At 41.7% G+C, this 15,520-nt stretch overlaps 1 protein-coding gene across 1 annotated transcript; it reads right to left on the bottom strand.

The window, feature by feature from the left end:
- Positions 1-412: 412 nt before the first annotated feature.
- On the bottom strand, positions 413-6,721 carry gpr61 (G protein-coupled receptor 61). The gene is made up of 2 exons (XM_085444558.1): positions 6,603-6,721; positions 413-4,648 (listed from the first exon to the last, which is right to left on the bottom strand). The coding sequence occupies exon 2, from the start codon at positions 4,413-4,415 to the stop codon at positions 3,006-3,008; it is 1,410 nt and encodes a 469-aa protein (XP_085300684.1). The 5' UTR covers positions 4,416-4,648; positions 6,603-6,721; the 3' UTR covers positions 413-3,005.
- Positions 6,722-15,520: the final 8,799 nt, after the last annotated feature.

Genomic DNA, 15,520 nt, shown 5'->3' with positions numbered 1-15,520 from the left:
GAGAATGAGGTCTGTTGTGTGTATGATGCAATATGGCTGTGTTGTCTTACTAGCTCGCAGGTTTTGCTACATTTGTGATAAAAGTCCAGCATGGGGGCAGTGTTTTGTTGAGGGATAGCAGCATCCCACCTTACTCAAAATGTCACTCCTCTTTCATCCTGTCCTACTGTTTCATTTCACCCCCTACCTACATCACACACACACATACACGTGTGTGCAAGGACACACGCACACACACGTGTGTGCAAGGACACACGCAGAGGTAAAGAGCAGGAGGTACCTAGAGGGCACGAGAGAAAGGAGATGATTGATGGGGTTGCTCATGCGATTGATGCAGTTATTGATCTGGAAAAAAAAATATGTCTACAACTACAAATTCAACCAGCAACACTCAAGTTAATCTTCTTGCTGCATCTTTAATGATTTCAGTTGAGGGAGGGAGGTACACAGCAAAATCTTAACATGGAGACAAACAAAATCTTAAGAATTAAGAATAGGAGCTGCCTTTGCAGCTGAAGTGCGAAAAAGAGAAACACAGAGGAACATGGAAAACATCACCACTGTACTGATGATTTACAGTACAAACAAAACTCTGTTTAATGATGTCCAGAATTCTCCCAAAGGTAAGAATATTATCTGCAGTTCACCTTCAGACCAGGTTATTTCTCTGTCCTCGCAATCAACAGATGGTCACAGAAAGACAGCTTAAAGCATTTAATGAGATTGGTCTGGGCGATTTTGCCGCTAGAGTAATGGAAACCAGATGATTGAGCGTTGGATTGATGTTCTCTCGGTATAAGGGGTTTTGTAATGACCCCAGACTGTGGGAAATATCACTGAAGTTATTACAGCATTGTATCATAAAAATAATAAAGTAATACTCCACAGAAAAAAAACAGAGACAATCCAAAGAGATTAAACCCCCGTTCAGCAGTGCAAGTGAAATAAATCGAGTCAGTTTTAAATTATTTTTTTAAAATAAATAAATTGTGTAATAGTTTTGCATTTGGAAGGTTTTAGCAGTCTATCAGCTGTTAATAAATTATTAAAAAATAAATAAACACAGAAGAAATCTGAGCATCATGCCAGTGATTGTATGTCACTCGCTCGTCGCTGCTAAGTTTAAGGTAGGGCTTCACGTTAAAGCTCTTTTTAAGAGAAGCTGATGGGGCAACCCTGCCTGAAAAACAACATGCAGCACAGTCATATCGCAAGATAGTTAAAGAACATTATGCCTTTCCCTGACAAAGAGACCTTTTTTTGTTCTGACTCCCAGCAAGCTATGAACCTTCTCCTGCGCGCCTTGTGTTTAGTGTCTTGTGATCATTGCCGTCCGTCCGGTATGAGGCAGTCCAGAATGGATGAAGGCAGCAATAGATAGGAAGTATTTAAAAAAGAAAAAGAAAGAAAGAAAGTGTTTAGCAAGAGACTTGTGCCTTGTAATTTGTCTTTGGAACGTTTGTCACTTCTCGTGTGACTTGTGCAAACAGTTTGTATTCCACCTGAGATCAGAAAAAGTATCGCCAATGTCTTCCATCTGCCGTTTGAATGAGGCCAAAGGCAAAGCTTTCCATGTGTAAGCATTGCCACACCTCTGTGCTCTATGTAGCCACAACAAGCCCTGGTTGTTTATTGCACAAACACGAGAGCACTCACACAGCTCCTTATGTTTACCTGTAAACAGTGCAGACATTACAGGGTAATTAGTACTGGTGTGCGAATCTGTTCATCCCGAGCCGTATTTCAGCTGTTTTAATGCTGTAGTCAGTTTTTTGTTTTTCCTTCTTTACAGCCTAAATCCTTAACGCCACCTCTATCGAAACAATTAAAGCAATTCTTTGAGTGGGGGGGCTGGGGAGGAGGAGGAGGGGTTGCAATCACGAGTCTGCCAATGTGAGATGATTTTGGTGAGGAGGTGATAATCACAAGACTAAGAACAGATAAACACGATAATAACGTTCCTGGAAAATGGTTAAAAATACTCTGTCAGCCTGTTTATTATAAATACCAGCAGCAGTAACAGCTGTGAAATGATCCCTGTTCAGCGCGATGAATATTTTAAACTCTATATGGAGGAACATTTTTGCATTAATTCCTTGGTGTAATGAGATGTGCAAGTGGAATAAATACATGATAAAAACAGATTCTTTACTCACTTAACAAACTGGCAGTGACAGCTACAGGAACTAAGAATCTTTTACTTAAACAAACTGGCTGTTCTGCAAACACTTTGTTGGTGCACGTACGAGTGCCTGGGGCGGTGCTCTGTCTTTTAATGATGAAAGTGTTTGTTGGTTAAATCGGTTATAAAGTATGTTTGGTTTAAAGACCCAGCAGTAAAACCTTGAACTGATTGCTCTGAATACACAATGATGAGAGAAAATTTTCATCTCTTGGTGAATTCATTTTAAACAATAACCAGGAGGGCGAAAATGCAGATGGCAGGGCAGAGGGGCTGATATGATGAACTTTGTATGGTGCATTGTCTTTGCATATTCAGCGGGGAATCCACATTTAAATGAATGCATATCAAAACTAAACACTCTGCGAAAAGTTCTTTTGAATGGCTCTAACAGTGCGTAATAAAAACACTGACAACTATGAACATTGCTTTGACAAAGTTTCCACACTTCTTATGTTTATGTGACATTTGTCACTTCACTGGACTATGATAAGCACAACAAGGGCTCGGTGTTTGTCCACTGATGTGACACAGAAGCGGCCTCACACCGTATGGCTCTTAAAGCATGTGATGCTACAGTGCATCTGACTGTTGGGCTAAAAGTAAAATGAAGCACAAGATATATTGAAGTCTGTCTTTCACTAAAAAAGCTACATAACTTAAATTCTTCCAAGAAGATACCGTGTTTACAGTTCACTTTGCTTTAAAGCACTTTGTAGCATCAGCTAGAGATGTATTAATTCAACAAATTATAAAAAATATGAAGAAAACTAAATATATTTATTGGCTTATTGTATGGCAGAAGAGTGCGTACATGAGTCGGCTACAGCTCTGGTACAGTTTTGAAGCAGTTCTCTGATACATGGAGCTCATTGTTCAGCTGTTGCTGCTGTATGAACTCTGAGGTTTCCTCAAGGATCTGCCCTGGGATGTGGAAGTCAGCTGGCATGTGCTGCTGAACAGCTGATTCCTGAAGATCCTCAGTCTCTGGCAACTCTAGGCTGGCTCTGCTGTGAGAGTTGCAGGGCTCCAGATTGCATCCAGTGCCCTGAAGGAACTGCAAAAAGTTTTCCTCAATAGAGGCCTCTCGGCTGGGCAGCTGCTCTCCTTCTCTGGGCCCAGCGCGCTTGAAAAGGCAAGCCAAGTGGCGGCTCAGCTCCTCGCGGATCTGACGGTTCAGGCAACCGTAGAAGAAGGGGTTGGATGTGAAGCAGAAGTAGCCAATCCATGTCACCACATCCTCCAGCTGGGCTAATGAAGCAGGGGAGGTAGACACTACAGCCGAGTAAAGGTGGAACGAAAAATATGGCAGCCAGCAGCAGAAGAACTGGCCTCCCACCGCCACCAGAACCACTGCAGCCTTCCCCCCACTGAAGGTCCTTTGAGGGGTGGTGCGGGAACCAGTTCCTCCGAGGCTGGCCGCCATGGTTGAATGGCTGCTCACAGACTCGGATCGTTGTCTTGGAGTGTCCATCCAAGTGGGGAGGGGGCCGTGCTGCATGGCTGCTACTCGTGCCACCTTAAACATGTTGCAGTAGACCACCAGTATGATCAGCATAGGGCACAGAAAATAGATGACTGTAAAGAAAACCATGAAGACCAGGCGTGTGATCCCGCCACCTGTCCAGTGGAGGGAGCAGTGTCTCTGAGTGGGAACGAGGAGGGAAGAAGCCCCCAGACCCTGGTTTCCCTGGAGCAGCCGGCCCAGGAGTGGAAGTACTGACATGACAACAGCTTTAATCCAGATTCCTATTAGTACCATCACCACCACCCCCACTGTCATCTTTACCTCGTGACGCATGGGGTGGACAATGTAGTAATAGCGCTCCACATTGATCGCACATATGGTGAGGATGACAGCGCTCACTAGACATACACTCAAGCAGAGGTAGCTCCGACACAGCGCTTCGTCCACCAGGATTTGATCTGACAGCATCCCCAGAGGCATCAACACCAGCGCTGCCACCAGATCCACCAGACAGAGGTGGAACACGAAGGCAAACTTACGCAGCTGCGGCGTTTTGGTGATGACAATGATCACAGCCAAGTTGCCCACCACTGCAAGCATGTTCATAATGAGCATAGCACACAGTGCCAAGGAGCGATTCAAATCTATCCCACCTGGGATGCTCGTCGTGGGTGAGGTGACATTAGAGATGTTTGGCTGCAGTGAGGGTGGAAACAGGGAGAAAGAAGTGTTCCAGGAGGGGCTTGGTGTGACAGGACGCTCCATGAGAGGATGGGATAAAGAGGAGACAGTCCGCTGAATTTCACGGGCCCATCACCCATCCTCCCCTTTCGTAGAGTATCGCTGAGAAGCTCAGGCAGTGGTTTCTGTCATGGCAGCTTGAACCCTACAGGTCCTCACTTCCATAGACCTTGGCCCAAAGCTCAGCAGATGATCAAACACGGGCGTAACAGAACTCTTAAGGAAGACGTCCTCTTTCTAACAACACCACAAAAGATCTGAAACAAAATAGAAAGTCCAGCTCAGTCAGGTATTGCTGAAGATAAACATTTGAGACTCATCTTGCCACAATGAATGAAAAAAGGTAAAACTAGTTGTCTGAGACTAATTTAAAAGGTAAATAATATTCTATACAAACGAAAAATCATGCAATGATATCACTGAGGCATCTGATTGGTCAATGTAATGTGCAATGTAAATGTAAAATTAACCCTAAACAAAGGGCCAGATTTAAATATACTGAGGAGAACTGCTGTTTTAACTGGTGGCCACAACAAATATTACATTTGATTTATTTTCTTTTGTATAACACAGAAGATTTTTTGAAGCATCCTCTCTTGACTTTCAGTGGATAAAACGTGTGCAGTTGATAAGTGATTACAAAATTGCAAAATTATAGATTAAAAGGCAGTAGTTATAGAATTTGATCATTTGATTTTAATATCCTAAAAAAATCACTTTTTCCCTTTTTTTTTTTTGCTCTGTAACTTTTCTAATTTCAAGTTGATTAATTTTAGCTCTTCTACTTAAATGTAAACCTATCAGATTTGATCCAGTCCTGCTTGTAGCCTAGCATATAACCATAAGTCACCATTTACTACATATTTGAGTTTTTGAATCATCAGATGTGTCTTTTCAGGGCAGCTGAAACCCCAGGGAGAGGCTCAAAGCACAGAGTAAACCGTATGCTCTCCTTAACTGACAGAAGATCTAAACTGAAATAGAAAATAATCTGCAAAACTCACAGATCACCGCTGGGTCGAAAAGATCATCAAGTGCAATCCTGACATGTAAAACAAAGTGTTTGTTTTACTTTCTTTTTATAAAAAAGTTCTGATAGGACTTCTGAACAGTTTCTTAATTATCTACGCTGTATTTTAACAGTAATGTATTAAATGTGTTTCTGAGTGAAAAAGTATGCATTTTAAAATTGCCTAAAAGGGATGTGAAGTAAAGAAGAGCACCTTCAGCTGTCCGTATTAGTGTTTGCTACTGGAGTAGATCCTGCACTGTTTACTGTCGCAACCTCACCTGCGCTCAACCCCACGCGCTATAAAAGCCGTGGAACGAGCACAAAGCCTTCGGTACATTTCCATATGCTGCACAGCTGCAGGTGCAAGTTTTCCATTTCACAAGTGTGACATCCCTGCAAAGCACCTCTTCTTTTCCTGCCCACGTATGCACATCGAGCACAACAGCCACCAGTCAGACACAGAAGCATAAGTAGGTGGCCTTTGCTGAATCGGTCAAAGGGAAAGAGTCACCTTCAGCTGAATTTTTTTTTAAAAAGCAGCTCATCTGTGATGCAGAGACAAGCGTGGAGCAGTCTTCTGGAGGGTCTTAGTCTAATCAGCCCTGATTGCTTTATGGAAACATTTATCATCAGTGTAACTCTCCAAAGTGAAGTGGAATAAACTCTCAAAGGATCTTTAATCTTTATGAAAGTTTTACTGGCAAAAACTGGAGAAAGATTCGAGGACTCTAAACCAGCACAAGCTGTTGTGCGACGTTCAACTCACACTTGCCCAGTTTATGTTGCTTTAAGAGCTGCACAAAATTCATACAAAGCTTCAGCCTAAGGTTGTGCGAAATCTCTCTAACTGCTGACTGAAAACCATATGACCCTATCATATGCACATGACACTGTGTTTACCGTGAGCAGAAAACAAGCCTGTTGTTCAAGTGTCCTTTTTCATTACAAAGCACTTTCACTTCTCAGCAGCAACATGCAAGCGAAAAACAGGGTTTTAAATGAGACGAGAATATCTATTCTCACACGTCCTTGTCCTTTAATGTGGATACGTTAACGTAATGTGTGATTTGATGAGAGAATACGCTGCCCCTTGAGTCAGTTTCTACCGCCTTCAGCATCCCGTCTTTCACTCAATCACAAATCTCCCCACGTGGCGCAGGTATTGTGGAAATGCGTGTGATGACAATTCAGTGACATACCTCAATCTGGAAAGGGCTGCTTCCTCCTGTGCAGGTTCACAGTCCAGTCTGCTGAAGCATAGCCGACCTGTTTCACTCTCTCTCTCAAGCACACACAGCAAACACGCACACACACCACGTCACAGAGAGAGAGAGAGAGAGGAAGCGAGAGCAAGAGAGAGAGAGAAGGAGAAGGGGGAAAGAGGAAAGGGGCACTCCTGCTCTCCTCCTCACCTGGCCCCTTTCATCTCGTCATCATCCTGACCACCCCCACTCCCCCTCCTCTTCCCTTCAAAAACACAACGCACACCTCCGTCCTCTTAGATCTCGTGCAGCAAGATTGGAGGTGGAGAGACAGAGCAGAAGCAGAAGGTTGAGATGGAAGGAAAAAAAAAAGAGTGCAGGGGCTCTGTCTCTCACACTCACACACTCTTGCACACACACACACACACGTGCTATCGCCAGCATGCGACCAAAGAAACTGCAGATTCGTGTAGCGCAGACAGGCAGGCAGCGGGGGGGGGCACCCGCCTTCCCTCCCCTCCACTGGGTCTTAGTGCCTCACTGGCACAAGATCCACATGGACTTGGGGTTCTTATTTTGACTATCATGACAGGCCCGCTGCAGGTCACATCAGGTCCATCTGATATGCACGGGAGCATCCAAAAAATTGCAAATCGGAAAAATCACTTCATCCAGGATTTCTCTGATTCTTTCTCCTTATGCTTAGTTTACCAAAATCCCCCTCGATGCTCAATCTGGCAAAATCCCTCTCACAAAGCTGGATTATTGATTTGTAGAAAAGAAAAGAATTCCAGTGGTTAAAGTTAATGAGGTGAGATTAACATTTACAAGAGCCCAGCCCATGCAATACACACTGGTGCATTTGTTGTGGGTGTGAAGTGTTTAATGTCATCATATTATATAAATAATATTATAATTAGTTTTTTTTGTTTTTTTTTTAAAAGAAGATTTAACATTCTCTAATGTTTTTTAATTGTCTTTATTATCATTCTGAATGCTACTGATTGTGAGATTTTGCACAAGAAAAGCAATTAAATAGTAATGGAATTAAGTGCAAGTGTTACAAGAGCAATTACAACATCAGATGTTGAATAATTAAAATGTCCGAGAGCCCAGAAAGTTTTTTTTAGCAGTTTAACTTTTAACAGACGCAACGCACAAGACAAAATGGAAACTTCTGCTTAGTGAAGAGAATAAAGACATTGCTACATGCGTCTGGAAAATAAGTAATTGCTTGACTAAACTTGGCTTATGCTTGTGTATTTGTGTTTTGTTCTTTTAGATCTCACATCAGTAATATTTGCCATGTTCTTTAAACTGGAAAGTCTTTGCACTCATGTTGGGTTGAATTTGTGGGTACAGTTTAATGACCTAGTTTCATGAGCGTGCAGCGAGAAAACGATGATAAGTATCATATTTTCTCACCTTGAAATTAGTTTCATCGGCAAACAATGTTCATGGGGACTAAGGAACAAAATGATCAACAATGCCCTGAGAGTTTCATGTATAATAGCCCAAGATGTGATGATAGCAATACTACTGTGATATTTTTAAGAGTCGAACATAGAAGAACCTTTGTGTTTGTTAATACGCTGCTCCTCAGCTCCCCTGTGTGTGTGTGTGTCCTGTGACTGCGCTGAGGTGTTGAATAATGATGGAAATAGCAGATACATGCTCATGTCAGCCGTACCAATGGCACTGGAGGGAAATACAATAGTTTCCATGGCAACTTTGCTTTAGCCTCTCCACCCTGCATCAACCTCAGGGCACAAACATTCACACGCTGATGCTCCCTGCATGCTGCACCGCGTGGAGTAGTGTTCGACATGATGTGCAAGGGATTATTCTCAGACTGCTTTTTTCCTGTACACAGATAGGCTGGTTTTTACTCAATTACAGCTGCTGATCTGTGGTTTTTTCTTTTATTGTAATCTTGGATTTCATCAATAGGGGGAGCTCTCACATTTAACAAGTTATTGCAAGGGCTGAAAATATTGTTCTTTTCCTGCACATCAGCCCTAATGTGCTCCATACAAGCACAGTGATTCATGCTTATAGAACAGGACTTTTATCGACCTTTATGCATCCATATAAGTTGTCGTCATCCTTCCTCATTCGGCAACGCAGCTAAATGAGATAATCAATAGTTCAGGTGAATTTGTTCAGTTTCTGAGTATGATCTGAGGCAAAAGGTTCACGATGTGTTTGGATGTCTGTCTCGATTGTTTGACGTAAGATGCAGCCAGGCAGTTTGCACACACACACACACACACACACACACACACACACACACACTCACACACACTCACACACAGTGCTCTGAAAGAAAAACACGTGTCTGTGCTGATGTCAGACATCCAGGATGATGTCGCGCAGCAAGAAAGCATCGCGTCACAAACCTAAATCATCTCAAACTGGGTTTTTGAACATTACAGTCAGTTCACTGTACCACAAAAATTTACACAGCTCACTGGGCCAGTGTGGCAGAAACAAGGTGTACCTAACAAAGTGTCCACTTACATTGTATTAAATGTAAGAAACATTATCCGACCAAAGTTAAATCAGCTTTACTCAAGTTTTATCCTGCTACAAAACCCCAGAAGGTCACGTTAACCTGATGCGCCAGATGAGTAAGGCTACACATGCTTATCTGAGCTGAATAAACCCTCAGAGCACACACAGAACATCGTTTTAGTGCACTCGATTATAATCAACAAATAAGTGTGGAGGCCAGAAGAGTGACCCAAAATGGTTTATTTAGGCTGTTAGGCTCTCACAGTTTATGTAATGCAGACACCATGTGGATCTACATGCTCTACTAACTAAGTTAGTAGAGCATGTAGATTATAGTCTACTACACCTTATCCATCTGTTCTTAAACATTCATTCTGCAGCACTGAGCATACACCACCATTAGACACAATAAATACCCCCAAAATACATTTTACTCTAATTATCACCGCAAATATTTCACATTTCTGTATGTTGTTTGGGATAAAGTAGTCAAATCTACTTTTTTTCACTGCTGAGCAAACTTAAGATCAGAAATACCAACCAGTCCCATGTAGGCAGCCAAAGAATATACTAATCAGTGACAGGAACTGGTTTGTGCTGTTTCATTTCCCAGAGTCATGCATTGGAGTCCAAACAGACACAATTAGCACTCTCTGGTGGCTCCAGGTTGGCACTGATATCCTGCACACTCTGAGTCACTGATGAGTCCCGATGTCCCAGGCTGCTGTCTGCCTGGGGATGTATAATAACACCGAAACTGAAAGAGGAGCCAAGTAATAAAAATAAAAAAGTAGGCATAATATGGTCACTTTCAGGCATTTGAGTCCCAGTTACTTACTGCTGATTCGGTACTTTCAGTTTCTACTGCTGTTGTGTTTTACCCCATATTGTATTTTTCTCTATATAGAGTATGTTTAGATGTGTAGTTATGTTAATTTTTAGATTTACTCACCAGAACAAAGCAACACACGGCTTCGAGCTACCAGATGCTCAGTGCCTCCTTTTCTTGTCACACTTATTGTTGTGAGAACATCATGACTCCCATACAAGTTATTGTTTTTCATTCTCTTACTGACTGTGAGAAATGTGATGTCATTTCAATGACTCATTTGCTCATTTATGGTTTAAAAAATGCATCTTTTCAGTAAATTACTTACAAGTTTACATGAAATACTGACATCAGCTCCAAAGTACACTTTTCCCTGCCTTTGCTTCCCATCTCTAGAAAGATTTTTGGACTGTGGCTTACTGGAGGTGACGGTGTCCATGAATAGGGCAATCAGCTGATTATGTGGCATCTGACTGAGGAAAAAAGGCTTTGAATGAGTCACAAATAGCCTACAAGAGCTTAGCTGCTTTTTTAGTGTGATAAGAAAACCCTTCATCTCTTCAGAGGACACAGTTCAGAAACACACACACACACAGAGGTACAATATAACTCCAGTTCTTCCTGTTTTTGTCAAACTAGCATCTGAGAGCTGAAATTCTACAATTTTTATTTCCTTATTTATTTAGTTTTGGACCTTCCATTGGTCACATGAACATGTGTCTGTGGTTTTGTGCTTAAGCCAGGCTAATCTAACTAAAACAACACAAATACACAGTATCGTGCAAAAGTCTCTAAGTACCCTCATTTCTGTGTATTTTTCTTCAAAAGAGACAGATTTTTAAAATAGGTTATAAGAGAGACGAACAGTATCCTTAAGAAAAGGGAGAAAAAACAGCAAAGACGTCAGAGAAGCATTTGGTCCTTCAGTTGATCCATCAACTGTTCACTGAATCATGCTAAAACATTACTAAACAACACTAAAATATGCTGGAGGCTGTGTCATGGTTTGTAGTGTTGTGGATTTTATCAAGCAGTTAGTCACTTGGATCGTGTAAAGGTACCGAACGTACAAAGAAGAACTTTGAATGTCCTTCAAGAAGCCTGGAGAACTATTTCTGAAGACTACTTAAAGTTGCCTAAGATAGTTCAGGCTGTGTTGAAGGATAAATTCAGATATTTAATTTAGGTTTTTTTTCTGTTTCTATGTTTATTTGCGCATCCCATTGTTCTAGCAAAATAGAAAGAAATGAGGAAAAGACTATAACTAAGATAAGTGTAAAATAAGTATATAACTGACCCTTTCAGGCCAAAAGCTGGTGCATCACTTTCTTCTCTCAGTCATTCTGAGGCCGGGTCCTGACACAAAATTAAAATCTTTCTTCATACTGTAATAAAAGTTGTGTATATTTCTATCCTTCTACTGTGAGAGGACAGCACTTATATACTCAACTATTATTCAAAACTCCCACAGCTGCAGTGCAATCAGTGCAGTCAGTGAGTTAATTAATGCCTATATTATCATGCGTGGTTGAATCCAACACATCCCCTCTGTGGAAAAGTTCCATCACAGCTGTTACGAACAAAATTTCAATATACTATAAACCCCGTTCCCCTCGCTTGCTAACACCAGGACCTCAGGAGTTTTAGTCGTAACATCACTAGCCTACACAAACACGAGCACTCAAATGCATTTCCTCTGAGCGAGCATCTGCCATAAATGATGGCACAGTTGACCCCAGGATGTCATCACTTAGCCCACCTCTCAGTTTTTTTGTTTTTTCATAAAATGGGAGAGGATGTAATCTGTAAATTTTTCATTATTCATAAAGAGGATTATTCTCTCGTCCTCTTCAGACAAAATACATTACATAACAACTGAGCTCAATCATTAAAAAAAAATCGAAACCCTTCTTTTTTGGAAAATTCTTTTGTCATGTCTGCATGCTCATAATAGTCAAATGAAACTTTATGGAGAAGAAATAAAATCTTTTCATTCAGCTTTTCCAGTGTGAGTTATTATGTAGTCAGCAGATTTGTATGAATTCAAACCTTTATTAACCATCAAAGGTCAACTTAGAGAGACTGGGGAGTGATGCATAAGGAGGCTTGTAGGCTTGTGTTGCTGCAGTGTTTACAAATGAGCCTTTCTGCAGCATCACTGCTGAGCAAAGAATCAGATAAATCACTGGCAGCTTACAAAAACACTTTATTGCAAAGAGTGCAGTACATAAATAATGCAGTCAATGTGGTGTAGCATCTCACTATATGCATTTGATGTCTTTGAAAATTGTTACCAGAGTGCCTACTCTGCTGTTCCTTATTTCCTGTCATACAGTGGCTTGCAAAAGTATTCGGCCCCCTTGACCTTTCCCACATTTTGTCACATTACAGCCACAAACATGAATCAATTTTATTGGAATTCCACGTGAAAGACCAACACAAAGTGGTGTACACGTGAGAAGTGGAATGAAAATCATACATGATTCCAAACATTTTTTACAAATAAATAACTGAAAAGTGAGGCGTGCGTAATTATTCAGCCCCCTTTGGTCTGAGTGCAGTCAGTTGCCCATAGACATTTCCTGATGAGTGCTAATGACTAAATAGAGTGCACCTGTGTGTAATCTAATGTCAGTACAAATACAGCTGCTCTGTGACGGCCTCAGAGGTTGTCTGAGAGAATATTGGGAGCAACAACACCATGAAGTCCAAAGAACACACCAGACAGGTCAGGGATAAAGTTATCGAGAAATCTAAAGCAGGCTTAGGCTACAAAAAGAGTTCCCAAGCCTTGAACATCCCACGGAGCACTGATCAAGCGATCATTCAGAAATGGAAGGAGTATGGCACAACTGTAAACCTACCAAGACAAGGCCGTCCACCTAAACTCACAGGCCGAACAAGGAGAGCGCTGATCAGAAATGCAGCCAAGAGGCCCATGGTGACTCTGGACGAGCTGCAGAGATCTACAGCTCAGGTGGGGGAATCTGTCCATAGGACAACTATTAGTCGTGCACTGCACAAAGTTGGCCTTTATGGAAGAGTGGCAAGAAGAAAGTCATTGTTAACAGAAAACCATAAGAAGTCCCGTTTGCAGTTTGCCACAAGCCATGTGGGGGACACAGCAAACATGTGGAAGAAGCTGCTCTGGTCAGATGAGACCAAAATGGAACTTTTTGGCTAAAATGCAAAACGCTATGTGTGGCGGAAAACTCACATCACTCTGAACACACCGTCCCCACTGTCAGATATGGTGGTGGCAGCATCATGTTCTGGGGGTGCTTCTCTTCAGCAGGGACAGGGAAGCTGGTCAGAGTTGATGGGAAGATGGATGGAGCCAAATACAGGGCAATCTTGGAAGAAAACCTCTTGGAGTCTACAAAAGACTTGAGGCTGGGGCGGAGGTTCACCTTCCAGCAGGACAACGACCCTAAACATAAAGCCAGGGCAACGATGGAATGGTTTAAAACAAAACATGTCCATGTGTTAGACTGGCCCAGTCAAAGTCCAGATCTAAATCCAATCGAAAATCTGTGGCAAGATCTGAAAACTGCTGTTCACAAACGCTGTCCATCTAATCTGACTGAGCTGGAGCTGTTTTGCAAAGAAGAATGGGCAAGGATTTCAGTCTGTAGATGTGCAAAGCTGGTAGAGACAAACCCTAAAAGTCTGGCAGCTGTAATTGCAGCAAAAGGTGGTTCTACAAAGTATTGACTGAGGGGGCTCAGGGGGCTGAATAATTACACACACCCCACTTTGCAGTTATTTGTAAAAAATGTTTGGAATCATGTATGATTTTTGTTCCACTTCTCACGTGTGCACCACTTTGTGTTGGTCTTTCACGTGGAATTCCAATAAAATTGATTCATGTTTGTGGCTGTAATGTGACAAAATGTGGAAAAGTTCAAGCGGGCCGAATACTTTTGCAAGCCACTGTATATACTGTTACAATGGTGAGTGATCTTATTAATCTTTTCCAAAGTTTGAAAAATATAGTTCTGTTTTCTGTAGTTTTTTTTCTGTTTTGGATCTGTAAGATGTCAAAGAGAGGGGGAGGAACACAGACCCATAATCATCAATGCCCTGTACAAGTTGCATAAGAATTATTCTGAACTATGGGGGGGAAAAAAACCTACTATAGAGACAAAGCATAAAAATATGAGTCTGAAAATGAGCATAAAAAGTTGCTGTTAAAATAAAATAACAAAGATGTTTTCTAAGAAATATGAATGCAGTCGTGAAGTGAGTACTTATGAGTCACAGTGGTGTTTCAAGCTAAATGTTAAGGATGTGACTGGGTAAGATATGCTGTTTACTTGGTTACATTTGGTAATTAGTGCTAAAAAAACAACAAAAATGAAAGGATGATAAGGATATATGGAAACCTGAATTATCTTCTTCTTTTAGGTGCTGACTTCAAGGGTTGCCACAGCATATCATCTTTCCCCTTCCTTCCTTCTATCCCTATCATCCATACATCCATGAACCTCCTCTGAGGTCTTCCGCTTTTTCCTTTGCCTGGCAGCGACTATCCCACTATCCCTCTTCTGTACATGTCCAAACCATCTCAACCTTGCCTCACTAACTTTGTCTCCAAACTGCTCAACCTGAGCTGTGCCTCTGATGTACTAATTTATAATCTTGTCCATTCCTGTCACTCCCAGCGGAAAAACTTGACATCTTCAACTCTGCCACCTCCAGCTCGACCTCCTGTCTTTCTGTCAGTGCCACTGTCTCCAAACCATAAATCATAGCATGAAGCCATGCTGCGTCTTGCTGATCCCATCTCTCCCACCTCTCTAGCTTCAACAGCTCTTCAACAGCTTTATCCCTCTGTAGTTACTACAGCTCTGCATGTGACCCTTGTTCTTGAAAACTGGTACCAGTACACTTCTTCTCTGTTCCTCAGACATTCTCTCACTCTCCAAGATTGTGCTAAACAATCTGATTACCAAGTCTACTCCTCTGTCTTACCTCCACAGGTATGCCATCTAGACCAACCACTTTTGCATTCTTAATCCTTTTGATCGCTGCCCTAACGTCCTTCTTGCTTATCCTGTGCACTTCCTGATTCATTAACTTTCCTCCATCTGTCCTCCTTTCTCTCATTTTCTACATGAATCAGATCCTCGAAGTAATCCTTCAATTTTCTCACACTCACTTGTTAGCAAATTTCCATCTTATTCTTAACTACCCTAACCTGCTGCTCATCCTTTCCAGCATGATCAAGTCTACAAACCTGTTGATGCATTGCCTATCCTATTTTTCAAGTTCTTTCCCTCCCTTAATGTACAGCTTTACAGAACTCACTTTAAGCCTCAGGGAGACATAAATGTCTGCACCAGACTTTATTACTGCACCCCATGCCACCAATGTCATCGTGTTGCTTGAGCCATCCCTCAAGCTTGACTTAAATATCAAAATATAAATGAGGCCACAAAATGAAATATGTCCCCTTTTGCCCATGAAAGCTCAAGGTTTCACTGCTCTTCTCCATTATTTTAGCTAAGTAATTTGTTAACAACATTACTGATAAATAATCTCATCTACCTTTGGTTGCGTGCACCTCTCA

The sequence above is a fragment of the Copadichromis virginalis genome, linkage group LG20 (assembly GCF_057382275.1).
Source record: "Copadichromis virginalis isolate Kocher_CV1m ecotype Utaka linkage group LG20, C_Virginalis_male_GT1.1, whole genome shotgun sequence".
NCBI classification, from domain to species: domain Eukaryota; kingdom Metazoa; phylum Chordata; class Actinopteri; order Cichliformes; family Cichlidae; genus Copadichromis; species Copadichromis virginalis.
This window is presented reverse-complemented; position numbering and strand designations above follow the sequence as displayed.

Coding starts and splice junctions, on each gene's coding strand:
- gpr61 (XM_085444558.1), bottom strand. CDS start 4,415: ATGGAGCGTCCTGTCACACCAAGCCCCTCCTGGAACACTTCTTTCTCC.